We start from the raw sequence: 23,775 nt of genomic DNA, 5'->3' as shown, positions 1-23,775 counted from the left end.
CAAACTTCAGTCAGGAGAACAACTGAGATAATCCATCCACAATACAGGCTAGTCATTAATATACTGCAACAACATGGGAATAGAGCAGCTGCGAGCAAATTCAACATTAATGAATTAATGTTACAGAAGTGGAGGAAGCAAGAAGAATGAGTTGAGTAAAATTTGACTTATCTGTTTTGTTTCGCTTAATGCGCCTTATGTATGAAAACAGACCCATTCATCGACAGTGCGCCTTATAATCCGGCGCCTTGTGATCCGAAAAATACGGTAGGCTTTAAAAATCAGATCCATTTGGATTTAATAGGAAGCTGTTCTTGATGTAATTTGATATTTTTGGTACTAAAATTAACTTTTTAGTGGAAACCCCCGGCCCCCCAAAAATCTCATTTTTAACTTCAGGGTGCACATTATCCACCTGTAGGATTTACTCCACCACCCTCTAAACTCTATAGGAATGTGTGTGCCTACATGAAATACACTAATTATAAGGCTTATCATTGATGAATCTCACTTTAGCCATCGATCTCTGCATTAACAAGAACAAGAAGCCATGTTTTGGAAAATCGTTTTGTTCCATATTCAAATATTAAATCATTTTGCCCTGCCCTAGCTAGTGTGCATCCTCCTCATGTCATAACAATCAGCTGATAAATAATGAGCAGAAGCGTCCGATTAAGGGCTTTCATTCAGAAAAAACTGACATATGACGTGGTTAGAAATCGTTACGGGGGAAAACTCTGTCCCTACAACTCTAGACTGCTTTGTGATGACTTCTATGTACAAATGCAAATGTTTTCCATTCCTATATATGAAAGCAAAGCTGCAAGGAATAAATTCATCCCCTTTGTTCTGCAACAAAATCCCAGTTTCACTTTATTTACTTGAATGAAAGACTACAAAATGTCAGCTCACAGGAGGAGACAAATCAAACCTTATTTAAAAATATAAATTCCAATTCACAAGTAAAAGGTCCTTTCACTTTTCTTGCCCTTGAATGAAATATTGGGCAGCACATTTAAATATAAAAAGGTAATAAAAAGTGTATGAAAACCTTTCAAAGTTCTGAAACCAACAAAAGATGTGCTGTTCTGCCAGTCCTCCTCTCAAGCCTGAGAACAAGTTGGCACTCGCGAAAACACATAACACTCCGTGGCTAAAGTTGGAAAGCCCATTCAGGCAAATAAGTCCCTTCATTATGCCCAAACACAATGTGCCTTTGTTGGGGAAAGCCCTGGAGGAGACAATGTAGCTGGTTTTTTACCCCCCACTGGTTTTGGAGAAGCGTCGCGGTCAACAAGCAGCAGAGTTTCAAAAAGTACTGAGAAGATTATGAAATCTAAAAGACCAAAAAGCACTTGTGTCAATTTAAAATTAAAGTAAGTGAAGTCCATAACAGTAAATCTTTAAAAGTCACTCAGATTCTCCACAGTTTATTTGGTTATTGAGTAATAGGGTTTTTATTTAAGCTGTTTTTATTTTAAGATTAAAGGTTCATCTGTGTCTGAGAGAAATCAATAGATAAAATGTGAAGAACAGATGAGAATTAACGAGTTTTAGATTTAGTCTGAACTCTGAACTGTGCACTTTAGACTTAGATGATTACGGTGCATTCTGTTTAGGGCTAAAAAACAGTATCACTGCTTGTCAATGAATGACAAATCCTGTACAGTTTTTTTTGTAAATGTGTGTGTACTTAGAGGTTTTTATTTTTCCACACCAAACTTTTTAAACTTTGTAATCTTTAATTTTGAAACTTCTTCTGTGATGTACTTCAGGCTGCATGCTTGCATAGATAAATAAAGCCAAGCTTGTAAATTTTCTTTCGTTTTGCCAAAGGTGTTCTATTGTTTGTGAACGTTTGTACCTTTACTGCTTATTTGTGGTGTGTATGGTGTATTCATTCTGATGCTACATGTATACTACCATAGACGTACATCCACATTACGCATCTGTTCATGTACGTTTGCTGCCTTGATGATGAAGAACTGATTAAGGCGTTTAATGACGCTGTGCAACTTTATCAATCTCCGCCTCATGTCTAATCTAACTTTAGTAAAGCTGCAGTTGAGGCACGGGTCAATTACCAGATAAATACATTTACTGGACCTGTTGGCCGGCAGGTCATTAAGATAACCGAGTTATCCAAAATTAATGAAAACTGAAACAGACAGCTGTTTTTTGCCATCACTGAACAAGAGAATCCAAAATAATCTTTCAGCACAAGTTAAGTGGTCTGAGAGGGATTCCTGTGCCATTACTGGGCTTTTTAAAATAGAAACTCTACACTAAGACTGGAGCCAGTCACAGGTTTGCTCAGGTGAGTTCAGGTAAGCTCTATGAAGTAGCAAGAAGAGCAAAGAATTCCAGATCGGAAGTAAGATGGTGTGGTGTGATAGATTAAACAGAAGACTTTAACCTGGGAAAACAGGGTTTGATTCACAGGTGCAGCATGTATGAAGCACGTGTAGTAGGGATTTGGGCGACAAGTCAGCTGAATGCTAGATGCTGTAATTCCACCATCCACTATCCAAGAATCCAGCCTGGACAGAAGGCTGCCCCCAACCCGAATGTTTAAGCCTGACTGTGCTCACTTCTGGATGTTCTCCGTCTTTTAAAGTAGTCTGGTCTTTTTCCTCCCGTTTAAACAACTAGTAAATTAGTCACCAGGAAAATCCTAGTGTGTATCTAAGAAGGTCGTTTCGGTTGATCCCTTATTCACATGGGGTTGCCGCAGCAGGAGGCTCCACATGTTTGAGTTGGCAGGTATTTTCCTTTAATGCCAGATGCCTTTGCTTACTGAGCCCCAATAGGATTTGTGGCTCCTTCCGGCATCAACCTGGGGATCTTTTGCTTGTTAGGTGAATGCGTACACCACTACCACTACTGCTTATGGGCGGGGCTTGGAACAGAAAGGGGGGCACTGCATGAAATCGACTCGTATTGCATGCTGCAGCTTTAGGGCTTACTGCTATATGTGTCGCCTTTCTTAGAATTGATAAGAAATCTTTAATCATCAACCATCTTTAAAGTTTAACCAGAGAATATTCAGCCAAGGAGGGCGTTTCTATAAACCTGACTTGTTTAGGGTGTAATGATTGAGTGAAAGCAATTCTAACGGGATATGAATTCCAAAGAGATCTATTGTTCTGCTTCCAACTCCTCCCATACATATCTAGAGAATGACATCAGTGCCTTCCTGACTCTTCACCCTGCAGACCCCTAACCTACCCATCGATCTAAAACCCCGCCATCCTCCTTCTTATTATCTTGACTGAGAGCTTTTCACCTCTTTCCGTGAAGGGAGAATTGAGTTCTTAGCTGTAATCAGAAGTCCCCTGACCGTTCTATCCAAAACATGATCTCATGGAGGTTTCTTGGCTTTTTTCTTAATAAAGCCATTTTAAACAAAATAGCACCATTTTAACTGTGCCAGAGCAACAGGTGCTAACATGAAAATCATGCGGCGATTAGAAATGGCTTAATCTTTAACTATTAAAAGTTTCGGTCTTGGGTCAGTGTGTCAAGCAGAAGCTAAGCCAACGAGTTCAGAGAAGAAACAAAGAACTTCCTTTGGGTTAGAAGTCATAGTTTAAGAGATGTCAGTGTGCCAGTGGCTCCATAGGCAGCAGCACATCAAAGGCAGGTTGTGGAAAGTGGAGAGATGCCACAACCCTACAAGATGCCTTTCCAAGCATGGCCAGCGTCTCACACCTCTGGCCCAGTCTTTCAAATCCAGGCCCTGAGGGCACACTGGTGAAACAGCGGGAGGCAAAGCACTCAGGAAGCTGCTTCCTTCCTGCCTGCCCAGCCCATCATCAAGCAAAAGGCTCCAGCCAGCCTTGTTTGCTCTAAGTAGGACTACATGGCTCAGGGAAGGCAACAGAGAGGACCAAAATCACACACACTCTCCAGGGACGAACTCGAGGGAGGAAGGAATTAACAACGACAGATGAATTAAGCACGTGCAAGGAACAATAATCCTACACACTCACCGAACCCTTGAAGATCAGAATGAGCTTCAAGGGTTGGAGAATGGAGATATTAAGCTTTGGCAAGGTTAAGGGAGGGTGTCATGTTAACAAAATTAAATTGAACATTCTTCGAGAAAAAAGCAGCTGCACAGGCAAACGTGTAGGCACGAGAAACAAGAAAACACTTGTGGTGTGATTTCTGTGCAGACGTCTGCTTTACAGCCTACATAAAGCTGGTCCAAGTTTTCTCTGTAAATTACACCAAATGCACTTTCTTATCACCTCTGTGCAGTATTGTGAAGCCAATCACTTTCAAAAAGCTCTGTGACTTCGCACTATGAGACACGGACCAAGGCGTCAACGTTAACCTGCTGCAGACCACGTACCGTTCCCACTAACGGGTAGATGAAGCCAGCTCCGATGCTGGCACGGACATCTCTGATTGGCAAAACAAATCCAGTGGGTGCCCCCTTCTTGTCAGGCATGTGGGACAGGGACAGATGGGTCTTGGCCATGCAGATGGGCAATGAACCATAACCCTGGTTAAAGGCAAAAGAGAAACAGTTGTTGTGCGACCTTGTCACAGAGGAAAGAGAAATGAGATGAGTCAGTTACTGCAGCGGCAGTGAGCTCACTTGTTGATGGTAATAATCTGTCTTGGACTTGGCCTCTGGAGACAGCTCGATGTCATCGGCCCCGTACACTCTCTGGGCTATTGTTCTGATCTTCTCCACGATCGGCATCTATCGGAAGGACAGCGCATCAAACGCAGGTGAACACACAACAGCTCTACACTCAAAGGGAAGTGAGGAAATTAGATTTGTTGAAGTGAACACATATCAGCGTGACATCAGAGTCAAACACAGTTCAGCAAAATGAATTAAATATTTCAACTTTTACTCTTCGAGTTCTTATCAGACATGTGATAGCTAAGAAAGCTGGCTTTATTTCTCTGTTAAAGTGACTGTATTCTGATTTTCAGCCCATTTGACTGAATTTGCTTTTAGATCTTGATCAAGCCTGTTTTCATTTCAGGGGTATTTAGACAACAATCAATGATGGACTCGTGTATTTGCAATTCTACTTTCTTTTAATGTGACGAAAGACTTCTGACAAACTGAAAGGGATACAGAAATGTTACTTCTGACCTGGAAGACTGATGGCCTGATTTCTAATGAAAAACTGACCGAGGTGTGGTTTGTAAACAAAGCCGACACATTCAGGTGTCATTAGATTAAAAAAAGAACGCTATGTCTGATTCTCACTTGACACTATAAACCTTTGTTTTTCCCTTTTGGTCAAAAACATATAATAACAGAGGATTCGAGCACTATGGCATCAACAGCTTATTAATGAGAAACATATAAAGACCATTTATAAACACATCTTTGACTTCTTTCTTCATCTCCTAAACTGCAGCTTGTCGGAGAATATCTCTTCATTAATATATTCAGAATTATAGCACCTTCGATATGAGACACCATCACCCGCCAGGTGTATCGAGGTGCAGTTCTTCTGTATCATCCATCCGAGCTGCTAACTTGGAACTTTAGCAGGGATGGGATATTCTCACACTACCTTCTCTTCTGCCAAACATCCAAGCCTGAGGTTTTCTGTCTGACCTTCGTTCTAACCCGTCTAGCACATGGAATAATCAAAAGATTGAACACCTTATTATACAGCAGTTAAGGTTTGATTTATTTATTTAATATCCACTAAATCCCGCTGTTGAGAGCGCTTGCATGCAGGCACATGCTTACTGCAAATGGAGCCATGCACAAAGACACAAACAGCATAACAAGGTCAGTTAATTTAAGTCACAACCTCCTAGACTCGCTAACTCAAACCAGCTGATGTTTTTTTACTTCAACCTACTCTAGCTCCCAAAATCAACATAATTTACGGCAAACTAATTATCCACTACTAAAACAGTAGGAACAGGGATTCTGCCTATCGTAGGACAATAACTAAATAAATTAACTAAATAAAATTTCCACTACATTATCTGCACTCACCTCTGTGTTGTAGAGAAACTGGAAGTCACTGGGTTTGCTGGCGGCCTCCTTCACAGCCTGGGCGAGCTCCGAGCTGCCTCTCCCACCCTGCGCCCAGTGGTTGCACGGCAAAGCGTCGGATGCGCCACAATCTTTCGCTATCTGACATACAAGGTCGATCTCTGCCTGGGTGTCTGTCCTAAAAGATCCGAGGAAAAAAGCACCATTAGCAGCGAGAAGCTAATCACAATTAGTAGCTTTATTTGCAGACAGCTATTTAAAAAAATATATAGCTGTAATATATAACTTACTTAAAGACATTAACAGCAACCACGACTGGTACCCCAAACAGATGCGCAATCTGGATCTGCTTCTTGAGATTGCTACAGCAGCCGCCAGCAACCAGGCTCAGATTCTAGAGATGGCAGAGAAAGAGGAAAGAGAGCAGAGGTAACAAACTGTCATTAAAAAAAACAAAACACATCTAACCCATAAAATGTGCCACAACTTGAACCAAAACATATTATACACGTAACAGACGAGCTACACGACCTGTAGCTTCATAACATCTGCACTGCACAGTTCCTTACAAGGTGGATTTGTTCATTAGGCTTCTTTAACAGAATAAACAATACACAGGGCTGTGTTATATTATCCCGTCCACGATTATACCGGTATAAACGTTTATGCAATATAAAAATGTCACATTGTGTCACATCTTTTCTACACCTTGAGTTTAAGTTCCGGGGATGCCCAAAAGCCGCACGTCAGCTTCTGATGACATTTTAAAACCTCCAAAAGGGTGTTACTTTAACATTCCCCAACAACTTGCAAATTATCCAAGAAAACGGTTCCCGTTAAAGGTGAAATCCACAGCCTGTTTCGCCACGGCACGAGGGAGGAGATACTATCATCTGTGACCTAAATGTAAGCACCACCAAGCATCATTGGAGCTCTTCCAAGTTGCACTCCATGAGGGAGGAAGATGGTAGATGGAAATTATTGATTCAGCTACATGGTGGAAAACCAGAGCTTTCAGCAGGTGGTTAAAAACCTGTTACAGTTATATCGTGATAGAATTTCAAGGCCATATCCCTCACCCCGAGTACTATATAAATCAGAAATAAGTACTTAAATGGTTTGCAGAAATTTTACATGCTAATTGTGTCCTGTGGATCTTTGTTCAATGAAAACACTCCCCCCCCCCCCCAAAAAAAAAAATTCCTGTCTTACTTAATACTGAAATTATTCTGTGTCATAATAAAAATACAAAAAAACCCTAAAAGACAACAGATGAGATGGAGAAAGTTTTACTGCATCTTCAGCTCGCCAGTGGAAAAAATGCTAAAGATCCTTGTTTAACTGATAAGCAGTTTACCGAGATATGATTTAAAGGGCATGACAGGAAATCTGCGATTCTAGTGGGAGCTTCATTTAAATACCTTCATTTCCTATTCACCGTTTTGTATAAGTTGTTCAGGCTAATATAAAATGTCTCGTTACTAACACTTGTGTGCTTTGCATGTGATTGCATTATTATACTTGATCCGGTGATGTGTGCAGCAATTCAATAGCTCATATTGAACCGCATGCTACTACGTGCACATTGTAGTAGCTTCACGATAAGCTCCTATGCGAACAAAGTAATCTAATCTAGCACTATTTGTGTGTAGCCACAGGCTAAGAAGAGTAAGGCCATACAGGTCCCATAAATTCATTTCCTGAGCTCTGCTTTCCTCAGTACTTCTGGTTCTTATTACAGGCTTTACAGTTAACCTTAATTAACTGCTTCATTATTTACTCAGCTGAACCTGCCTGAGAGACCACTGATTTTGGCCAGATACAGCCGCACATGCACGCACATACACACACACATACCAAAAGAATCCCGACTCCACTTTTGCTTAAGTCTACATAGGTGAAAACCACAGGCAAATGTTCTCTTAATACATTAAATGCTTCTAATCACGGTTGTTGGCAGCGGATCTATGCAGGTAGGTGGAGATTTAAATGTCAGTGGGAATGCAGCTGAAAGCCTGAGGTGGACTGGTTCAGTACAATCTCCAAGTCCCTTTATTGCATGACATAAACATCTTATAAATGCTGTCAAATGACGTCTCCCTTCCATGATTTTTCTGGTTAATATTACACACGTTTGACGTAAAGCACAGACCAAGTATACATTAATACAAAGATGATGCAGTGCTGTGTAAGTAGCCCAGACCTAATGTGTACAGTAAGCCCATTAGGAGTCAGGTCACAAAACAGCTGCACGAAGAGGAAGTGGGATCACCACCCACGGTCATGCTTCACTGCCATGGTAGTTTACTCAAAACACAGCACCAAGCACATCACCAAACAGAGTTATGTTAATGAGTCTAGATAGCTGTAATTCTCCTGAAAACATCCTGAACTTTCAGACTAAATACAATAAGAACAGATACAGATAATTATTTTATCCTAATTGGAAGTGATGCCACGGCCCAATAATTACCTCCCATCCCCCATTATTTTACCACAGTGCCTTTTTCTTTAACTCTCATATCTAATCAGCCTATCACATGGACGTAACTCAATGCATTTAGGCATGTACATGTGGTCAAGACGAGCTACTGACAGCATTAGAATGGGAAAGAAAGGTAATTTAAGTGGCTTTGGATGTGGCATGGATGTTGGTGCATGTTCGAGTATTTCAGAAACTTCTAATCAACCGAGACTTTCCCCACACAATCATCTCCAGGGTTTACTGGTTGGGAAAAGGAGGAATCCAGTAAGCAACAATTCTTTGGGTGAAAATTGATATTATTGATATCAGAGGTCAGAGGAGAATTGCCAGACTGCTTCGAACTAACAGGAAAGTAATATAAACTCAAATTACCACTCGTTATAATTAAAGAACGCAGAAAAATGCACAACATGTTAAAACATTGAAGCAGATGAGTTAAAGCAGCAGAAAATTACACTGGTTGCCACTCATGCCAGCTAAGAACAAGAAAATGAGGCTAAAATTGCACAGGGTCACCGAAATTGAACAACAGAAAGTTGGAAAAAGCCTTGCCTGATCTGGTGAGCCTCGAATTTTGCTGCCACATTCAGACTGTTGCGTCAGGATTTGGTGGGCACAACATAAAAGCATGGATCCCTCGTGCCTTGTGTCAAATGTTTAGGCTGGTGGTGGCGTTAAAGAGATGTTTTCTTGGCAGAATTCGGACCTCTTATTGCCGACCATGTCTACCTCTTTAACACTACAGTGTACCCATCTTCTCGTGGCTGCTTCCAGCAGGATAACGCACCATATCATCAAATCATGGCAAGCTCAAATAATCTCAAACTGGTTTTTTAATTGAGACACTGAGCTCATTGTAGTCTACCAAAAGTCACCAGATCTCAATTGAATAGAGCATATTTGGGATGTGGTGGAACGGAAGATTTGCATCATGGATATGCAGCCCAGAAATCTGCAGCAACTGTGTGATGCTATCATGTCAACATGGACCAAAACCTCTGAGGAATGTTTCCAAGACTTTGTTAAATCTGTGCCACAAAGAATTAGGGCGGTTCTGAAGACAATAGGGGTCCCAACCCAGTACTAGCAAAGCATATACCTAACAAAGTGTTTGGTGAGTGTATATTTATGTTTGCTCATACATGTTTTTCATGGTTCCTACCTCATCGGTATACTCTCGGGGAAGAGGTGCACCTGCAGATACCTAAAACCATACAAACAGACCAACAAATTAGACACTTCAGCATCAGAGTTTTGCCCATATGGGAGATAAACCAAGAAATCAACCCTTCTAATTCTTAATATTTTCACTAGCAAGTCGATAAACACAGTTATTATTTTGGTAGATTTAAGCAAACAGGATGAAGACTAATGAATACCAAGAAACTGAGAGCCCTTGGTAACCCTATGACATAGCCAGTTCATTGATTTCAATTGAGTTACAGCTCAGCACAGGATAGCAGGGCCTTTCATGACCATTAAGAGCATTTTACTGTTAGAGTTTGTCTATCACATGCTGCGCTAGATTTTCAGAGACATTTAAATGAGTGGTTCTTTAATTCATCCACACCAGAGAAGAATTTATGGCTAGGCTATACTGTGTTATTGCAACAGCGCTGTGTTGACCTACATTTGGGCCGCCGCCGTGCATCTTTAGCGCTCGAACGGTTGCGACCAGCACCACCACGCTGGGCCTCAAACCTGAGGCTCGACATTTGATGTTGAAGAATTTCTCCATCCCAATGTCCGCTCCGAAACCTGCCTCGGTCACTGTGAGGAAACAGGCACAAAACACATTAACATGTCTACCAGTGAATTATTGAATTACATATTAAATTTATGGTCAGCAAATGAAAAATGTGAGCAGACTGCGGTTCAGCCGTGTTAGAAACTGGAGCAGCGGCGCTGGACACAGGCATTAAAGTATCATCTTGCTTGAAATAACTCATCTTCCACCTTCAAGCCATGTTTGACCCAATTTGACCTCACAGCAACACGTGAGCTCGATTACACGCCTGGAAGAGACATGGGAACGGTTTCTGAACAGTAGTACTGAGTAATGGGTACATTGTAGGGGCTCTGAAAAAGACAGAGGGCCTCTGATACGGACAGCCCTACGCACAGGCCTCTTGAACAGGCTCCAAACAAAGCAAATACCCCACCTGAAATGACAGCCTTGTCAAGATAAGGTTTCCTGCTACAAGCTGGCTAGTTTTACACATTTTACAGTAAAACTAAAGTTTATTTCACATCAAAAGTGTTTAGGCAGGTTTTAAACACCTTGGGCTGTTTGTTTAGTCTGCTCAGATGCCATTATTTCAATACTTGAAAGGGAAGAATTCACTGCAAGCTTCCAAGTCTGTTTCCTTGTGATCGTTGAAGCTTTTGGTTTGTGCTAAAGATCAAATATATCTCCTCATATGATATTTTGATGGGTCACAATTAGTGCTGGGCGATATGGAAAAAATATTTATCACGATATGAATTATTTTATATCACGATAACGATATATATCACGATATACCACCTGACCTGTGGTCATCTGGAAAGTATGCAGTCTATAAACAGCGAGTGGAGAGGGTGCAGTCTTTGTTTTGAGTTACTGTAAAGCATGTCGCAAATCCGGGTGCATGTAAAGCAGCACCATGTCGCAAAACCACAAGACGGAGTTTCTTTGCGAAAAATATCATTTTTTTATACTTTATTTTCTCTTGCATATAGTTAAAAGTATGTATAGTGAGAAGACAACATTAATATATTTGCCACAGGCTATTTAACCCTTTAAGACCTACCATAGAATCAAGTCCGCCAGAGCTTATCTTTACATTTTACATGCTGTAGTGCCATTTGTGGGAGCATTTCAAGTTGCTATACATCAATACAACCGTTATAGCCCAAATTTTAATAATATGTATGCATTAAGTCCATAGTAACTACATAAATTGCAAAAAAGTGCAATAAACTACAAAAAAATTTTAAATCGTTTTTGTTTTGTTTTTTTACATATATTTCTAGTTAGAGAAATTTAAGAGGCTTATCCCTCAAAACTGTAAATACAAGAAAGTTGCACAAAATAGTTTCCAACCACGAGAAATTTATTTTGAGTGTCTTCATAGTTTTATTTTTGAGATACACTAATTTTTATATACTACAGGAAAAATGAAAATAAATATTATAATGCAAATTTGCAAAAAAACAGCATGTACATCAAAATAAACTATTTCCAACAGTGTCATCTGACTTCTAAGCATCCCAGAAACGATACAGAAAAGCATAAAGTCAAACATGACTTTTAAAAACTACATTTTCCGCGAAAATGACGTCACTTCCGGTTTCGGACAGGTAATGGCGGACATGCGATAGTTGCGCTGACTTATATTCCAACGTAGGAAGTGTTATGAATAGCTGATCGGATCGGCAAAGCGTGTTTCTGGAATATTGTTTTTGTTGCTGCAAGTCTGGAATATTATGTTTTTGTTGCTAGAAGTGCTTTTTGTGCAATTTTTGCAAAGCTATATGTGGAAGGAAACCGTTACCTAGGGCAAGCTAATGGAATAAGATGTAAGTACAACTCCTACGGTTTCATATGCAAAAAAAATTATTGCGCTACCTTACCTGGTTCCAGTTCTACAGGGATTTAAAAATAGTTAGGCAAAACGGAGCGTGCCTGCTCTGACCGGTTGTAAAGGGTTAATGATATATTTTATGTAATAATTTATAAAATTAGGGTTAGAAACGATATAAACGATAGAAGACAAATGGCACGATAGACACATTTCTATCGTCCACACGATATATATCGTCATATCGCCCAGCACTAGTCACGATGAATCATCACCGTTTGCAGGCTAGACTGCACAATGCACTGAAAGTCGACTACTTTATTACTGCAAATATTTTAGCTTTTATTCAAGAGGACAGTGCAGAGTGTCTGCAGGAAGGAAGGGAGAAAGTGAGGGGGGAATGACATGCAAGAGATGGTTTAGAGTGGCCTTCAGTCAGCAGCTTGACCAGGTGAGCTATAGTTGCATCGCCCCAACACTTTTACTGGCACTAGTAAAGACTAATGGTTAAGGCATCACCTTTGCTGTTTGGTTAAATGCTTTGCCTTCGTTCCAACACATATTTTACGAGAAATTTTCCAGTTAAAAATTTTATCTAAATCTAAAAGCCAAACAGAATAAATGCACCGTAACGTACATGGAGTCCAGTTTGCAGTTTAACGCTTCACGAACTCTTTGTGACCACGAGAAGAGAGATTAAGCCTTCAAATGCAGCATGACTTTCTGTCAGTCAAATTAATAAAGTTTGTTTTGAATGTCTCCCACAGGTCCCGATAATATAGAGGACTTTGTCAATGTGACATAATGTTAACAAATTGTGGTCCATTAGTAACAGCTGGCCCTCACTATATTAGTGTAAAATGTTTTGGGTGTTTTGGGTTGTTTTTTTTAAAGGACCCATTCTAAACCAGCTGATCCCAGAAAACATTTATCAAAGTAGTGATAATTTAAGTATAATTAAAGGATAAAAACAACATGTCAGTGATTAAAGCAAGAAGAAACTCTATTTAAGCACAAAAGTTAATTTTTACCACTTTAAGACTGATGAAAATCACAAAACAGAGATCCTCAGTCGGAAAACCCCCACAGAATTTAGCCGAAAATACAATCTTTAAATGGTACGGAAATCCACAAGGAGTACTGTCCCATGACAACCAAATATTACTAAGGAACAAAGACCAAGGCGCAGATTTGTTTTAACAGCTAAGGGTAATTATCCATATTACAGTTTTGTTATTCTAATAAAAAAACAACTAACTTTTGTAATTGCCGAACCAACTGGGTGGGCAGGTCAGGACATTATTGACCAAAAACAATCACAGGATTTAAGAGCCAAAAAAGGGATCAAAGGTCACCAGATGACCAAATATAGGGCAAATCGCTCACTATGGATATTCATGAAAAATAACATTAACAGGAGGAGTTTGCTGTTATTTTCCCATTTTTTCTTATAGGTAGAGTTAATTTTTATTTTTTTATTTTTTTAAAAAAAGAACCAATACACAACCCATAAACTTAATCATCTACAGACCCCGCTTCCCCTCTTCCTCAAACTGACCAACCCATCCTGGATAACCTCTTTCTTCCAGTGGTGTAACATCTGTGCTCGTCAACTGCTAACCTTATTAACAGTTAATTTGATTAAAACGATTAAACCCCCCCCCCCCCAAATGGGACTCAGATGCACACCACAAAAAACAAATTAAATGTTTGTGTCATTTTGATGAGTTTTACGTCTTATACAAGTTTTTGTGCGTAGGACCCTGTGCGCAGACTTGAGCTCCACAGAGACGGGCTTTGACCAGCTCCACTTCTGAACGTAGACAGTAATGACGAAGAGATGGGTTTGCAAATTGAAAAGGGAACGAGGGGAGGGGGGCTTGGATCTATTTCCACTTGGAGGGAAGTGTCACTGCAAATCAAATCTGAGTGATCTCCTTCATTCTAAGATAAATCATTCCCATCCTGATGAAAGCTGTCTCTTCCAAGAGGAGTCACTGAAGTGAAGTGAATCATAAGCTATGACCTTCAACGCCTCTTTCCATCGCCGTTATTGAAAAAACTAAATGATGGAATAACTTTTGGAAGATCTGAACTTTTAGAAGTCTTGTAAAGTCTAATATGTCAAGTCTGTTTCTAGGTTCAACTTTGAAGACTTAAAGTTTATGACAGCAAAATGAATCCTCACTAAATTTTATGAGCTAAACTGTGTTTAATCCAAAAAGAAATTTGCTGAAAACATTTACTGACACGCCTTTGGAAACACAAGAGTACTTTAGCTTGGTAGTACTTGCATCTGACACTTGATGAATTCAATCTCTCTGAGGCTTTAGAGAAAAAAACAAGTGTTTGCGAGAAGAAATGCATCACTCTGCTTTGTTTGTCTTCATTTAATGCTAGTCACGGTAAGATTTATTTCACGAGACGGCAGCGTAAATTTACTTCAAGGAGGGAAGGCGAGAGGAGGAGAGAAAGAAGAAGGAAATACGTGAGGAATGGAATTAAATCAGAAAGTTGAGAAAGTCTTCGGGAGAGCGGAAGAAAAAAGTAATACTGAAAAGGAGAAAAAAAAGGAATTTTTCTAACAGGACTTAGCAGTTTCTTGGAATACCAACAACAACATTTAGCAGAAAATGTGACTTGGGGGGCCTTGGCTGCATCGCCTGCATCTTGAAAAGTCTATCTGCTCAAAGAGGAAAAAAAATAAAGCCTGCGGGAGGAGTGCAAAAATGTAACTCTGCTTTCTTTTGGCCAAATATCGCTCAGTGCAATGTTTCTCATTAGCACCACACTAGAGCTTTGGCTCTGAATACAAAAACAGCTTGCCAACAAAAATCGGATTCTTAGGTACAGTATTTGTGGATTTCCATAAACTTTATGACAAAAAGTGAGCACAGGAGTACTCACACGACACGACACAGCATATTGAGAGGTGAAAGAAAGAAAACAGAAAAGACAGTTTCCCGTCGACGGCATTGCATCAAGCGGGAAAGTGACCCCGGAGGATGTCCTAAGGAAACACTTGCAAGCTTCCTGTTCTGCATGACAACCCTGAACTGCCCAGAGACCAAGAGGGAAGGAAGAGGTCGATGATGCTGTGAGCACAGTCAGAGAGAAGGAGAGAGAGAAAGATCGGGATGGGGGAACTAGATGTCAAAGCATTGGTATCAGCACAGCTGCCAATAAAAACACAAACACTACAGAGCAGGCTGCACGACCATCTATGTGCTGTTAGTTTTCCACAATAAGAGACTTCAAAGTAAAAAGTAGTGAGTACTGTTGCCAGTTCCTACTATTAACCAAATTTCAGAACCTGTCATTATTTGGCTTAAGGCTCTTTAATTTAACTTCTTTAGTTTTGTGTAATGAACAAACAAACTGAGAAAAGCAAAATCAGCTAATCCTATAACATTTCTACTAAATGTTCAAGCGATCAAAAAAAAAAAAGAAAAAAAAAAGAGATTTATCTCTCATCCATCTGCATTTGCCCATCCCAAAAGGTGGTGTACACCCTGGACTATTGGCCAGTGGTCTGTTTGCTGGGTGATCACCATTAATGCTCACATTATCTCCTAGACCAGCGGTCCCCAACCCCCGGGCCACGGACTGGTTTGGTACCGGGCCACGGACTGGTTTGGTTGAGGCCCAGGTGTGAAATTTATGCTTTTCAGGGTTTTTAATCGGTTTTTATCGTTAACTCAGTTTCCCTGGGCCTTTTCCTGTGTGTTATGAATAAATCTTCTTTTTTTTTGGTACTGGTACTGGTTTTATTTTGTTGTATTTTTTCACAACACCTTAAACGCTGGTCCGTGAAAATAATGTCGGACATAAACCAGCTGACATAAACCAAAAGGTTGGGGACCGCTGTCCTAGAGCCAATTTAGAATCAGCAGCTAAGCTAAAAACAGCCACAAAGGTACAGGGATGACGATAACCTTTTGTTTTGGACATATAAACAAACAAAATCTTCATGACGTGACAAAAAGCAACTTAATTGTCAAGTGCTAAATGAAGTAGATAGAAGTATGTACATACTTACTGAACCCAACCCTGTGCTCAACCAATCTATCGTGTTCTCCCAAACTCCCAAACACCACACCTAAGTGCCCCAGCTAGCCAGTGGAGTTGGACCCAGGTCCTCAGCCACCGCATCTGACATCTCATTCAAAGAATTACTTACAACTTATTTCTAAGATCATATTTTAATACAGTGTGAGGGTGTATTTACCCTGCATTTGAAGCTTCATTCCACTTTCATTAAGCAGTTTTTCCATATCCAGCACTGATTCTGACTAAACTAAAGAAAAATTAACAATCAATTGGGCTAAAATTCTATAATGTAACTGAGTTTTCTTTTAAATTTAATTCACTTTAGTGTTCAAACATAATTTTCAAGCAATAACTGTTTGTCTATGTAGGTTATAAAAAAAATTAGAACTGCGACTCCAACATGACTGCAAATCTTTAAAAGCTAGAACTTTTTTTTCACGTTTTCTAATGTGATCTTTTAAATCTTATAATAACTAAGTATCGTGGGGTTATCTGCGTTCAGGACTCCAGACGGTTAATGGTACAGGAGACGCACACATCTGGCATGTGGAATTCATCTCCCGACAGCCGCCCCTCCCTGCAAAAGCAGCATTTCTTCATGTTAAGTCCAGATTCCAAAGTGACTTGAAAAACACCACAATAATATTAAGAATGATGAAGCAGGGCTATGAGTGAGCATTAGTGCCGGACCCCCCCAGAGTTCACAAAGAGTTCATGGCACATGAGAACAACTTTCACCCACCAAAGAGGGTCCCAGCAATTAACGAAACTTGGGCGTGTTTACTGTACATGAGTGCCAGACGTAGTTTCTTCACTCTAATTGTCGTTTAAAACAACTTCAGCCTAATTTTTTGCAGTTTTGGTCATTAGTCATAATAGTAATAATAGTAATAATAATAATAATTTTTTAGACTCTAAATATTTAACAGGCTCCTGCAAACATCCATACATTTCAAAATTTGTGTAGTGTCTATTTCTCATTGTTAAACCATTACAGTAACACAAAAACTAACAAATAGTTGGCTGCTTGCTTTCTGACAAAACTCTCTTTAATACAGTGAGTGTATATTGCTTTTAGCCACTTTAGTGTGCATTTACAGTACCAGGATGATGTGCCGTGACACAATGAAGGAACACTTCATGTGTTGGCTCGCAGATGCCTTTTTTTAATAGCTTAGGAGTTTCAAGGCAAAAAGGAATAAGGAATCAATATGATCCCAAATCCTATATTCCTTCTGTTTTCATCTTTGACCTACCATACCGTATTATTTAAACAATGTTCTGAGAAATATGGAATTATCAACATTATTACAGTTTTACCACCTATCTGATCATCTGAAAACAGGTTTACTCTCCTGCTGGGCTTCGCTGCATGAGATTGTACAAAGAAATGACTTGCTGTACCAGATTACATCTGCAAAAACTTTCTTGTTTTTTCAGTGTTGCTGTTTGTTTGTAGATGGGACGAACGAAAGGAGGGCACACGCTTCCCAGCTGCCAGGTGGGGGGTTCCCGGCATACCTCAGAGTCAGGTAACGAATATGGAGAAAGGGAAGGGAGACAGGGAACAAGACAGACAGATGGTAACCAAGTGGGATGGAGAGAGGTGGAGGTATAAAACAAATACAAATCTCCCTGCTTTTATGCTCAGTGTTGTGAAATCCAGCTCTCTGCCCTCACATTTGTCCGACTCACAGATGATAGCTTGGACAAACGCTGGTTCTGCCCAAGCAGTCAACTTTTTTTTACTCCCTTTTATACCTGTTATAGCTTTGATGCCTATAGTATCTGTCGCCTAAACGTGAACATACGCCTTAAGGAGATCTGCATGTACGCCGAATGCACCTGGCAAAAACTACAGACACACATGCATTCCAGACATATTTCTGCAGCCAAAGTAAATGAAGACAGGGAGAGAGCAGCAGGACAGATAGGCCGATAAAAATGGAAATGCTGCAGTGTGCTTTGACGTTGAAGGGATTAGTGTGGTTTACTCTAAAGCATTCCAAGGGCTCTTAAGATTATCAACTTGCTTCCTTCCTCTGCACTGAGTTTTTTTCTTTCGATTAGCTTCTTAGAAAGTTATGGAGGAGCAGCACCAGAGCAGAATACTAGTCCACCAGAGGCAGGCAGAACAGATCCAGAACCAGGCTGATAATGAGTTCATGCTAAAGCCTTGAGCGGCAGGGGATCATGCTGAAGTTCATGGCTGGAATAAATTATAAGTTATAAATTTGTTTGTTCTGCTAACGAAGCTTAAGCATTCAGTTCAAACACATCTGGGACTCCTAGATCCAACAGCTGAGATCTTCTTGTCTGTCATCCCCAAAGGTTTTGTGGTTGTGTGGTGTGTGTGTGTGTGTGTGTGTGTGATCTGTATGCATGGGCTGCATGCTCTTACCCACAAAGCCGTCCTGTCCGACCAACTTCAAAGCCAGCTTGTCTGCCAGCACCGAGGAGTTGCCATGGGCGATGTTGGCGAAGGGCCCAGCGTGGACAAACACCGGCGTACCCTACAATAATTAAGAGGGGTGCACAAACATATGGGAGGAGTTGAGAAAACTTTGCAACCCATGGCAACCGAGTTTAAATACTAACTAACCACTTCTTTCATAGAAAATTCAACATCTTTTAACCCCGGCTGCCAGGATAAATAATGACATGCTGATGCGGGGTTTGTCTAAGCAGTGGGCAGAAGTTAAGAGGCACTTCACTGGCTTGCCAACCTGAATGTGAGCCAGACTTGTGTTGCCTGTTGATTTGGACTGCTTTGGAAAGGCTAGAAACACACACACACGAACTAAAGGAGCACTTCAAGGCTTCAAATCTGGCAGTGCAGCTGTGCAAAGTTCATATTTGCAGCGATTAGCCTCACAAAGACACAAAGGAAACACTGAGTCAGTAAGAAATACAACAAAAATCACTCTTTTCTGTTGCTCTATTAAGTCACCCTGCACAGGTTTGCTATAGGTAAGATTGGCTGGTGTCATTTAAATACCTAGCAAAGATTTTGATGATCAATTCATCTTTAAGGAGATGGCATATTCCACTGTTCGGATACATCCTTGACTTGAATACCTGGTCTACAAGAGGGACTCCACCACCACAGAATAAATGCTACACCATAAGACCCCAACGACCAAAACCACAAGCAGATGTGCTCGATTTGCACTGTTTTTATTTTATTTTTTTACAAACAAAAATGATTTTGCACAGTAGCATTCAATCAGAAGTGGCCTGAATGTGAGTATTTTGTGCTGTTGCACATTTTTCACATTTGCAGATTAAAAAAATATGTATTTTGTTAACTAATTAACTGCATGACATTTCATACTATTTTAAAAACTACAGGGTCTATTGAAAAAAAAATTATTGATTGTGGTTATTACTCACCCAAGTCAATAAGAAATGCAAACAAAAATTTTTTCCATTGCTTTTTTCTTGGTGTGGACCTCAAAGAGTTAACACTGACACATATTCTACTAGGTGTAACTCAATATCATTGGCTTTTTTTAAGTGTAAAGAATTGTTACTGTCATGTTTCCACTCTTTTTCAACGTTTCTTGGACAAAATCACTTATTAAATAAAGTAAAGGAATAAATAATGACTTTTTATTTTGCTGCCTCCCAGTTAAAGTTACTACTAATACACAGACGCACAGCTGGTGTACTTTACAAGCAGCAGATGTATCCTCTCGGAATAATTCAGATCTGTTTTGTGGAGCGCAGCCTGCTTGCAAGAAAGGCATGAAAGAATACGGCTGCCAAGGAAAGGCCCACTCATCGAGATCAAAATCCATCTGCCGCACTCAAGACAGGCTCTTAAAAAAAGGTAATTACTTAGAAAGAAAACTAGGGAAGGCAGCTGACCCATTGTTACACTGAATATGAATTCCTTAAGAGAGAAGAAAAGGGAAGGATGGGAAGGCCTAGTCTGATTTTCAAGGCTTTTGTTTGCATATTTCTCCCTCACCCAGCATAAACAGCCTCCCCTCAGAGGAGTAAATCATTTCTTTAAGAAGGTCACGAGCGAAGCTGCCACTAGCAGCATTTACTGAATGAAAGAAAAAAAAGAGTATGCATAGTTAAGAATGAAAAGTAAGGGGGAAGAAGACAAAACGCAGACCGTGAGATGAAGAGAAATTGCATTTTAGTACCATTACCTAGCCAAAAACATCACATCCGTTTCTGAGTTTTAGTGGAAGCACATGGACGTCAAACATTACACGGATTTCCATCTGTGTTTGCAAACTCTGAGCTTTAACTTGACCCAGAGCAAAATTTTCATTCTTTCACATCTGTCCACGAGGAAACAACAATGGAATGAAAGTGGAAATCAATGAAAATCCATTGTGTCACCTTTCCATCTGTTGAACGCAAGGATTAGGAACATTCGGAAAAGGGAGACGAATAAAAACAGGAAACTGGAGATCATGTTAATATTTCCAGGTGTCGCGCATCACTTGGCCAATTTTACATGTCAACTGCAGAGCAGGGCTAAAGTGACAAAGTATCCAAAGTGTATTCTGACACAGCACAAGGACTCAAACTGTTCCGCATTTCCACACAACCCTTGCCCTCTATACTATAGTCTACTTCCTCTCCCCCAGGAAAGATGCATTTTGTGAACCTCCACGTAGACAGGATGTTTGGAAAACTCACACAACAACTGAAGTCTGCTTAACAGACACATACACAGGGAGTGGGCTTGAAAACTATCCCCTTTCTTCTTCTGATCCAAAATGTGTCCCGTCTAAAAACGACACAGAAATGCAAGCTCAGCGCCAGCGTTCGTATGCCAGCTCTATTCTCAGGAGTGCATCTGCATTCACAGCCGTGATGAGCCAAAGGGGCACAAAGGGCAAAGGCGGCCAAGCTCGGTGGAAAATTCTCATGGAGCTCTGAGGCCCGCTTGGTCCCGATACCAGTTCCCTGACCAGAATCGCAGGAAACCCACACAGGAAACGGTTTCACACAACAGGACCGCAACGCTTCCTCCCCAAAAACAAAAAGTAACCAAATCTCTGCTTCGTACAACACAACCCTCTCCGCACCCTTGAAAACACAGAATCCGGGACAGTCGATGTTTATTTTCTCCACCCAGCAGCCATATAATCAAGCTTTCTGCTCAAAAACCAACAAGGAACAAACAAACGAGAAAGAGCCGTCACGTCAAGACGAGAAACACAAAGTCGTTATCACAAGTATGACTGCTAACATTGTGTTCACTGTAAACTTTAATTACTTAAACCAAATGGGCAGAAAAGAACCCTTGGCTTGTGTGGTAAATCTTTGGCCTTTAACTCAGTGTTTCAAGTCTGTGCACAAGAAAATTGAATTAAGTGTGATCAAAAAGTCAAAAGCCATCATCCCATTATAAAAAAAATTAAAAAGATATCCAACCAAACACCTTAAAAAACATCAAAAGGTGCTCAAAGTAGCATCAGACCAGAACTTTTTGATCACATCTCTTATATTTGGGAATGTGAACATTAAAGATGACACATTCTACTGTGATTCCATAACACAACACCTTTATAGAACAAGCCTAATGAATATGTTTGTCCATATGTTAGAACATATTAAAAATATGCATAAAAGCCAATGTTCCACTTGTATACAATCCTGTTTAACAAACATATATTAGGGTTAGGTTTAATGGAGGCCTGTCCAGCAGAGAGTCTCTCTGTGCGTTCCCTCACCACCACCCATTTGCGGTGGATGACTGCCCCTTCCTGAGCCTGGTTCTGCCAGGGGATTCTTCCTGTTAAAAGGGAGTTTTTCCGTCCCACTTTTACCAATTGCTTCCTCTTAGGCAGTGGTCTGCATTTCTGTTTTTTTCTTTCTAATAATGTAGGGTCTTTACCTTACAGTATAAAGTGCCTTGAGGTGAGTGTTGCGAATTCGAAGTATCCAAAAAAATAGAAATATATAATAATAATATCAAAAACAGGAGTAAACTGGAGAAAATTGTCAATGTTTACTGGATAAAAAAAATCAGAGAAATTAAAGTTTTACTCTTTTATTCTCTGTGATGTCATCATCCATAACTGAATCCTTGCTTTGGACTTTAATCACAACTTCTAAAAATGCACAAATAAACTTGGGAAAAACAAAAATATGCATCCTTCATGTGGGGTTTATTCAATTTTAAAAGTGCCCCAGTTTCCCATAGAGTTGTTTGACCAATCATGGTGGCTGCAAGGACTAGATTTGGGCATAGTGTCACAAATATGTTGGTGCGTATGTGCTTTCTGTCCACATGGAAGAAATGTCCTTGTGGTATCACATGTCTAATTCAGCTTAAGGTAAAATCTCAAACGCATAATAAAAGCCAGATGTTGTGAGAAGCAGTTTTGTTATCGTCATCACAACCAAATTAAAGTGTTTCCCTAGCACAGCTGCATGAAACCGGATCGGGCGGATCCCCTGCCCGAGAGCTTCACCTGTCCACCGAGCTAAACTGCCATTAAGATAAAGAGCCCTGGGAGGAAAAAAGCCAATCCATCATCCTTTCTTTAAGGATCTCAGCGGAACGCTTTCTCCGGCAGCAGCAGAACAAACCCATTTATTCCATAAGATATTCATCAGAAGCTGCTCAGCTGAGCGGGATAACGACTATTTAAGAGAGGCTGTGCACAGGTCTCACCTCAAGGGTCTGCATCAACGTGGGCTTGATAGCATCTTTCATTAACACCGCCAGAGCTCCACTCACACCCTGACGGAGAGGAAGAGAGAAAAATAAGGGTGCTGGCTGGAAAACAGAGCAGGTTATCAAGATTCAGACAAAACTTTGAGCTCGCTAATACAAACAACTGATAATGTAAAGTATAGTTAAACAGCTGTCCACTTTAGATGATAAATGTTGTTACAGTCCATTTGCAAGTTTCCGTCCTGCATGCAAGTAAATCTTGCTTTGCACAAAATGCTCCGTCAGCAACGTGGACACATTTTCACACACACACACACACACACACACACACACACACACACACACGGACAGCATATTTCCACTGGGCAAGCATTGATGTGTGGTTGTGTTTTCACATCCTGGCATATCAGAAAAGCTAATGCAACTTTATGGGGGTTCCTCCTCTACAGCTCTGAAACAGCACAGTCATGTGTGGGAAACCAGAACCTGAAGAATCTACAATGGGTCGCTAAAACTAAAGTTTTCCTGCTGTGCTCGGGATCATTGAGATGTCGCATGACCCAGCTTTGACCAAGCTTTAACTGTTGGATAAAACGGCCTCACATTTGACTCTAGAATACTTTGGTATACAGAAGAGTTCACCGAGTTGACTCAGTGGCCGCGAGCTCCCGTGCCCAAATCCTCCCTCTATTACCGTGCTTGCCAGTTGGTATGAGGTGTTAGTGCTGATATGCTGTGTTGGTTTGGTTAGTTGAAGCTCAATCGTCCAAGTAAGGAAATCTCAGAAACTGATTCTGAGAATACAGGCCTTCTCTTGGCAACAATTCCAAAAGAGCCACACCTGTTCAGTCCTTTTTTGTAACTAATTTCATGACCTTTAACATTTAACATGTTAACCGAGGCCTGTAAAGTCTGAGATTAACACCTGGGTTTTCTGCTTATGTTCTCTGACCATTACACGGTCGGACTTTAGGGTGAATTAGCTGGGACATTGACTCCTGGGAATGCTCCAGAGTGAAAAAACTTCCACTTTCTACAC

At 40.5% G+C, this 23,775-nt stretch overlaps 1 protein-coding gene across 2 annotated transcripts in view; it reads right to left on the bottom strand.

Moving 5' to 3' along the window:
- Positions 1–23,775, bottom strand: part of mthfd1l (methylenetetrahydrofolate dehydrogenase (NADP+ dependent) 1 like) — a 44,422-nt gene that overhangs the window by 5,908 nt on the left and 14,739 nt on the right. For both annotated transcript variants that reach the window (XM_003449879.5, XM_005454640.4), the window contains exons 19-26: positions 22,734–22,802; positions 18,486–18,597; positions 10,102–10,241; positions 9,634–9,675; positions 6,277–6,380; positions 5,987–6,164; positions 4,607–4,714; positions 4,358–4,510 (exon numbers count right to left, since the gene is read on the bottom strand). In XM_003449879.5, the coding sequence (XP_003449927.1) occupies positions 4,358–4,510; positions 4,607–4,714; positions 5,987–6,164; positions 6,277–6,380; positions 9,634–9,675; positions 10,102–10,241; positions 18,486–18,597; positions 22,734–22,802 (906 nt within the window). The remainder of the gene's footprint in view (positions 1–4,357; positions 4,511–4,606; positions 4,715–5,986; positions 6,165–6,276; positions 6,381–9,633; positions 9,676–10,101; positions 10,242–18,485; positions 18,598–22,733; positions 22,803–23,775) is intronic.

This window comes from Oreochromis niloticus, linkage group LG15 (genome assembly GCF_001858045.2).
Source record: "Oreochromis niloticus isolate F11D_XX linkage group LG15, O_niloticus_UMD_NMBU, whole genome shotgun sequence".
NCBI classification, from domain to species: domain Eukaryota; kingdom Metazoa; phylum Chordata; class Actinopteri; order Cichliformes; family Cichlidae; genus Oreochromis; species Oreochromis niloticus.
The sequence above is the reverse complement of the archived record's forward strand: the minus strand, read 5'-3'. Positions and strand labels throughout refer to the sequence as shown.